The sequence below is a fragment of the Panicum virgatum genome, chromosome 4N, assembly GCF_016808335.1.
Source record: "Panicum virgatum strain AP13 chromosome 4N, P.virgatum_v5, whole genome shotgun sequence".
In the NCBI taxonomy this organism is placed as follows: Eukaryota; Viridiplantae; Streptophyta; class Magnoliopsida; order Poales; family Poaceae; genus Panicum; species Panicum virgatum.
In genome coordinates this window covers 42330095-42337279 of record NC_053148.1, presented here as the reverse complement: position 1 = coordinate 42337279, position 7185 = coordinate 42330095, and the positions used below count along the sequence as shown (strand labels likewise).

Here is a 7185-nt window from a genome sequence, read left to right as displayed (position 1 = left end):
CAGCGTCCGCAGGCCGCAGCCGCAGAGCACAGCCGCAAGCGCGCCCCGTGCCGGAAGGCCACCTCACACCTCCCCCCAGAATGGCGTCGCCGCCCGGCCACCGCCGGGCCTGCGCGCCGCGGCAGGCGGCGGCGGCGATCCTGCTCGCCCTGTCCTGCTGCTGCTTGCGCGGGTCCGCCAGGCCGGCGCCGCCGGATGTGCCGGCGGTGATCGTGTTCGGGGACTCGACGGTGGACACGGGCAACAACAACGCGATCGGCACGGTCCTCAAGAGCAACTTCGCGCCGTACGGGCGCGACATGGCCGGGGGGCCCCGGCCCACGGGGCGGTTCTGCAACGGCCGCCTGCCGGCGGACTTCATCTCCGAGGCGCTCGGCCTGCCGCCGCTGGTCCCGGCCTACCTCGACCCCGCCTACGGCATCCAGGACTTCGCCCGCGGCGTCTGCTTCGCCTCCGCCGGCACCGGCCTCGACAACAAGACCGCCGGCGTCCTGGTACGCGACCTACCCATCCACCGACCACCCAGAGATCGATCCCACGCAATGCGAGCTCCTCCATGAACCATGATCCTCGCGCTCGATCTGCACACCTGACTGACTGAACATGGCAAGTTCTTTTGGGGCACGGGCCAGGAGGCAGGAAAAGGCTGCCGGGGAGAAGATTCCATGCGCCATGCAGGGCTCCGAACGGCAGCCGAGCGGTTAGATTTCCCTTTCGCCATCCCTCTTTGTTCGGGTCGGGGACGAAGAAATGCAGCGGGGAAGTCGATCTGCAGTGGTCTCGCAGCTCCCGGAATTGAAGGCACTGGGCCACACTCACGCACTGCATTTTTTTTCAGCCACCATCTTTTCCTCTCGAGAGACACGGAGCATTCAAAACCGGGGATTAGACGGGTACGGGCTAGATTAGGGTTCGGAGAGTCTGTAGTGGTTACCCAATTAGCGCTACGGGGTTTGCTAAGACGTGAAGCGTACTCAGCTGGTTTTCTTTCTTGGTTCCTTGCTTCCTTCCTCTTCGGCAACTAACTGCAGAGGCATTAAAACCTCCAGCATTTAGTGCGTGGAATGGTTGCGGCTTTCAAGCTGGGATCCGTCACTGGACTCCAGTGTGTTTAAGAGCCAGGAGAAGGGTTTGGTCAGGCAAGCAAAGTGCTACGGTTGCCAATTAAGAAGAGAGGCAAGTTGATGGATGAAGAACCTAGTTTTGTGGCCGTTGGACCTAGGTTAACGGTGAGACAGAGATAGTTATAGGAAGGAGAGAGAGAAAACATGCATGATCATCCTAGGTTAGAACACTTGACTTTATCAAAGATAGCAACCCTGACAAGACACATGCACATGCCTTTCTAACATGAACGTGGTCGCCTTGGTTTGAACTGGCCGTTTTTAGTTTTTTAGGATAAAAATGTTGAAACGGAATCTTACTATTTCGAAGTACTAAATAAAATCTATTTGCAAATTTTTTTATACAGATGGATTGTAAATCACGAGACAAATCTAATGAGCCTAATTAATTTATAGTTAATTCATAATCAGCAAATAATTACTGTAGCATTACTGTTGCAAATTATGAATTAAATAAACTCATTAGATTCATCTCGCGATTTACAACCCATCCGTGCAAAACTTTTATAAATATATTTTATTTAATACTCCGTGTATTTGTCCAAACATTCAATGTGATGTTTTTTGCGTAAAATTTTGGGATCTAAACACAGCCATACGAACAAGATTGCCCTTGCACAATTATTGCATATTTCTCTGAAAATGAATCTCCTTCCTTTCATTAACTTGGACTGAGATATAATCACGTGCTCTATTAATCTGCTACAGCTAGCAGCTTAACCCTGTTTGCTAAAGGTGCAAACGGTGGGGGCATTTGACAGTTTGTTCCATGTGGAAGGAACTATTCAGACTGCAAACAGTCTGTACCACTATCTCGTTGATTGCTCCCCCAACCATTTCGGGACAAAAAAAATCCCTCCTTGGCCACAAAGCCCACAAAGAATTAGCGCGCGAATTGAATGGGGGTGAAGCGTACGCGCCCTGTTTCCTGAATCCTGAGCGAACGTCGTGGGGGGCATTCAAACTCTGAATCTGAATCTAGCCATCTACAGATAAGCAGGACGATCTCGCACACTGTGGCATGCACTGTGCGTATGTGCAGATCACGATCCCAGATCCTCTTCATGTTCGTCATTCAATGTGATTATTATTCCCCTCGATTCTTCTTCAAACCTGACCTGAGAAAACCGCACGCTCCCTGTTCGACCCTTTTCCCGGCGGCGTGAAGTCAGTGATCCCGCTGTGGAAGGAGGTGGAGTACTTCAAGGAGTACCAGCGGCGGCTGCGCCGCCACGCCGGGCGCGCGCGGGCGCGGCGCATCGTCTCCGACGCGCTCTACGTCGTGAGCATCGGCACCAACGACTTCCTGGAGAACTACTTCCTGCTCGTGACCGGCCGGTTCGCGGAGTTCACGGTGGCCGGGTTCGAGGACTTCCTGGTGGCGCAGGCGGAGCGGTTCCTCGCCGAGATCCACCGGCTGGGCGCGCGGCGGGTCACCTTCGCCGGGCTCAGCCCCATCGGGTGCCTGCCCCTGGAGCGCACCCTCAACGCGCTCCGCGGCGGCTGCGTCGAGGAGTACAACCAGGTGGCCCGCGACTACAACGCCAAGCTGCTCGCCATGCTCCGCCGCCTCACCGCGTCGCGCCCGGCGCTCAAGGTCGCCTACATCGACGTCTACCACAACATGCTCGACCTCATCACCAACCCTGCCACGCTCGGTGAGCTAGCTAGCAAGAGACCAGCTGCTGAGTCTCCTATGAAAAACGTTGCGATTTGCGAACTCGACAGGAATTCTCATGGCGGATTTTGTTTGGAATTCTCTGATGACCGGGCGGCGGCAGGGCTGGAGAACGTGGAGGAGGGGTGCTGCGCGACGGGGAAGGTGGAGATGTCCTACCTGTGCAACGACAAGAGCCCCATGACGTGCGAGGACGCCGGCAAGTACTTCTTCTGGGACTCGTTCCACCCCACCGAGAAGGTGAACCAGTTCTTCGCCAAGAAGACGCTGGACCTGTGCTACGAGCAGCTCTTCTGACGGCAGATGCAGCACAGTTTAGTAGTACATAGGGTTGGTTGGTCTTTCAAGAATGCACTCTAGAGTCTGTGTTCGATGCTGTCGATTGCTGTATTCTTTGGGTTTCAAATGAGCAGAAAGATAAAAGCTAAATTTACACATTGGATCGATCGAGTTACACTTGGTTCAGGACGTCTTTTTATGCCAATTTGTGACAGATAGGTAGATGCTACTTACTACTAGTTCTTAGTCTCTGGATCAAATTTTCAAAAAAAAAAAAAGTCTCTGGATCAGACAAGGCAGATCAAGCATGGAGAGACAATGACAATCAGCAGCAGCAGCAGTTGAGGTTCAGTTATGGTAGGAGCGATGATGAGTTGACTGACGGATCATTCACGCGTGCACCGGTATGGACAAGTTGTTGGCGATGCAGCCCATCCTGAAGACCTTGGCGAAGGAGCGCCAGAGCCTGAGCTCCTGGTGCGCCATCACCGGCATCCCCTCCTTCACGCAGTGGTCGTACTTCTCCAGCACCGACACGATGTAGCTGAACTCCGGCCGCCGCGCCGGGTTCGCCGACCAGCACTTCTTGATCAGGTTGTTGAGCACCGGCGGGCACGAGCTCGACAGCGGCGGGCGCAGGTTCTGAGTCATCAGCAGGATCAAATTCTTCGATCAGTTTCTTTTTGTTTTTTTCCGTCTTTGATTGACTTTGATTTGAAAGACGAGCGCAACGCAAACAAATTCAGACAGGAATTCAGAGAGGTGGTTCACCTTCTCGGATGCGGCGTAGGCGGCCTGCACGGGCGTCATGCCCTGGAACGGGAGCAGGCAGGTGGTGAGCTCCCAGAGTACGATGCCGAAGCTGTAGACGTCCACCTTGCGCGTGTAGGGCTTCTCCTTGGTCATCTCCGGCGCCATCCAGCGGTAGGTGCCCTTGTTCCCCTTGGTGGCCTGGCACTTGGTCTCCAGGCACGAGGTCCCGAAGTCGGCCACCTTGACGCGCATCTCGTCGTTGAGCAGCAGGTTCTGGGACTTGAGGTCCCGGTGGATCACCCCCTGCGCGTGCAGGTACTCCATGCCCCGCGAGATGTCCAGCACCAGCTTCAGGATCGTCTCCGGCGACAGAGAGTAGGGGTCCTTCTTGTTCAGGTACATCCGCAGCGTCCCCTGCGACATGTACTCGGTGATGATGCAGTACACCGGCGGCTTCTTGCACGCCGCGATGAACTGCACGTAGTACGCCATTGCAGCCAGCAAGCAACTGGATTGAGCATGAGCTAGGTCGAATGGCGGATCGAATTAACAAGATGGATGATGGATCGGGGAGGGATGACCTGCACAATGTTGGGGTGGTAGAGGCGGGAGAGGAAGGCGACCTCGGAGTTGAACTGGTCCTCGAGCACGGCGCGGCGGGCCTCGTCGCGCTCCGGGATGCGCACCATCTTCACGGCCACGGCGCGCTGCCGGTAGATGCCCCGGTAGATGCGGCTGTTGGCGCCGGACGCGAACTTGTTGCCGATGAAGAGCTGCGAGAGGTCGGCCATCCACTCCTCGCGCCGGCCGCCGCCGCTGTCCCGGGACCCCTCGCCGCCGGGGCCCATGACCGTGTCCAGCAGCATCGACCACGACTCCATGCTGTCCCACCGCTTCTTCTCCATGTCGTCCGCCTCCGACGGCCAGGGGCTCTTCCCGCGCCCCGACGTCGAGGGGGACGCCGCGAACAGCCCCGCCGCGAACGGCAGCGACGGGCGCCGGGGGGACGCCGCCCCCGCCGCGTCCCCGCCGCCGCTGCCGCCGCCCGCGCGCGGCAGCCGGAAGCACGAAAGCATGCGGGGCGCCAGTATCAAGAGCCGCACGGCGGCGCACACCGCGTGCCGGCGGCGCGGGCACCACGACGGAGCGACACGCCTGACGACGGCCGCGCCACCGCCACGAGCATTGCTCGCCACACCACCAACGCCGCGGCCGCCGCGCTCGGAATCTTACAAGTCACGACTCGGTGCAAACCAAAGCAAGGTATCTTCACCGGTCACCTCGCGTCAAGCAAAGCATCTTCACCGGTCACCGGCCATGCATGCAACGGCGGGCGGCCCCGGCCGGCAAGCCCAGATGCCTACGCGATCCGATCCCAAAGACGACGCGCGCAGTCGCTAGCAGCTAGCACTACCCTACCCTATCCAGACCACGCGCGCGTGCCACGGACGCCCCAGCTGATGCTAGCTAGCTTCCTGGAGCGGAGCTAGGACGACGCAAATGGCCGGCCGGCGGCACGGGAGCGGAGAAAAGGCGCACGCGCAGGCGCAGCGGCGAGGACGAAGGAGACGCTCCTTCTTCCTCCTTCTCTCTGGCAGGCAGGCAGGCACCCTTGAGAAGCCCTGGCTGGTGCTGTTGACTCCGGAGCAAGAGATAAGCCGGGAAGGAAAGAGTAAAGGTGCTCAAGGATGTCTCGTGAAGATGCAGTTCAGAAAAGGCCGCACCTTTTCTCTCGCAGCCGCTAGCACCACCTAGATCGGGAGCTCCGCTTCTGATCACATCGCCCCCCAGCCCCCAGCTTGGGATATCTACAACGAGCGAGAAAAAAGCGCCGGGGAAGAAAAGATATATCTGCGACGGAAAAAGGGGAGGGAAAAAGCTTGGGGGTGACATGACCCGCGGCGAGACGCTAAGCGTAGAACGCGCCGGGGAAAAGGGTGGTGGCGACTGGCGAGAGGCGCGGCGAGCGGAGAGGGTGCCGCCGCCTCCCGACGTAGCAGCGGCTCGCGCTTTCGTCGCTCTGCGAGCCGCCGATGGGGATTGCATCAGCGAATGCGTCATGATCTTCGCCGGGGAGGGAGACGGGGAGGGTGAAGGGGGAGAAGGGAAAGGTAGGAGGCGAAGCATTTTGTAGTGGGCCAGTTTCGAGACTCGGGTGTAGCCCACTGCGGGTGGCCCAGTACAGTGATGGGATGTAGGCCGATGATGGTATTTTTGTACCCTGACATTTGGCCCAATAAATTAGTCGAGCTTTGTTTTGGCATCGATTCTTTCTTTGCATATTGAGCCGTTTGGGAAAAAAAAAAGATATTCCGTTGCCACTCCAGTGGGGAACATGGTCACCTAGTAGCATCACCAAAATTCTTTGAAAAAGAGCATCAGTGACCACAGTATCTGTATCGGTGGACAATATGAAACAAGGGAGAAATGGCATATATCTCGCACGTCGCACCACTGTCAAATTTGATTAGTAGGCCACCCTAGAGTGGAAGATGGTAACATGACCATGTTGCTTCTGTGGGCCCACTTTGATCAAATCAGCTAGCAAGTCAAAGGGGTTGCTAAAGCCCCCACTACCATTCCACACTCCTATTTCAAGCAATGCTATATATCACACGCTGATTCGATGTCCTATCACCTAAAACTAAAAGGTTTCTATTAGTTATTTTTCGATTCGGCCCAAGGAAAAGTAATGATTGATGCTAATGCTTCCACTCTTGCCCAGATTCGTTGCACGCAGTATTCTGTATGTAGTGATTTTTTATTCTTTTGTTTTTGTTCCTTTCTTTAATTTTATTATTCTTTTGTTTTATATATTCCTTTTTTATCCTTCTTCTTTTTTCTATAATATTTTTTTTTATTTTTCTTTCTCCCATCTTTTACTTATTTTCTTTTTATTTCCTTTCATATTTTTATTTTCTTTCTTTTCTTTACAATATATTTTGTTTTCATCATGTATGTTATTCATCTTTTTTATAACTAAATTTTAGCAAATATATATGTTAAGGAAATGTTCTTTTTAAGAATTTGTTCGTGACGTTAATTTTTTTTTGGCTATTTAGACTACATTATTTGCATGTTAGAATAATTTGTTCACATGTCGAGCTATTTGTTCACTTTGTAGATTAATTTATCCATTATATTAAATTATTTGTTCATCTTGTTTTTTGTTCATAGAATAATCATTTGTTAGTTTTATTTAAGTACTTTTCACAATATTAAAAGATGTTCGAACTTTATAAACATTGTTAATAATAAAAGTATCATCCAAACATAGTCATGTGTGGTCTTGATTTAAAAATCTTAGTGTAACAAACATGCTTCAATCGAAATTTAATTTTGATGCCTGAT

At 53.8% G+C, this 7185-nt stretch overlaps 2 protein-coding genes across 2 annotated transcripts; one reads left to right on the top strand and one right to left on the bottom strand.

Annotated features, from left to right (window-relative positions):
- On the top strand, positions 1-3280 carry LOC120671232 (GDSL esterase/lipase At4g26790-like). The gene is made up of 3 exons (XM_039951514.1): positions 1-494; positions 2293-2782; positions 2906-3280. The coding sequence occupies exons 1-3, from the start codon at positions 81-83 to the stop codon at positions 3097-3099; spliced, it is 1098 nt and encodes a 365-aa protein (XP_039807448.1). The 5' UTR covers positions 1-80; the 3' UTR covers positions 3100-3280.
- Positions 3211-4910, bottom strand: LOC120671231 (serine/threonine/tyrosine-protein kinase HT1-like). Its single transcript, XM_039951513.1, has 3 exons — positions 4416-4910; positions 3853-4308; positions 3211-3723 (listed from the first exon to the last, which is right to left on the bottom strand). The coding sequence occupies exons 1-3, from the start codon at positions 4908-4910 to the stop codon at positions 3472-3474; spliced, it is 1203 nt and encodes a 400-aa protein (XP_039807447.1). The 3' UTR covers positions 3211-3471.
- Positions 4911-7185: the final 2275 nt, after the last annotated feature.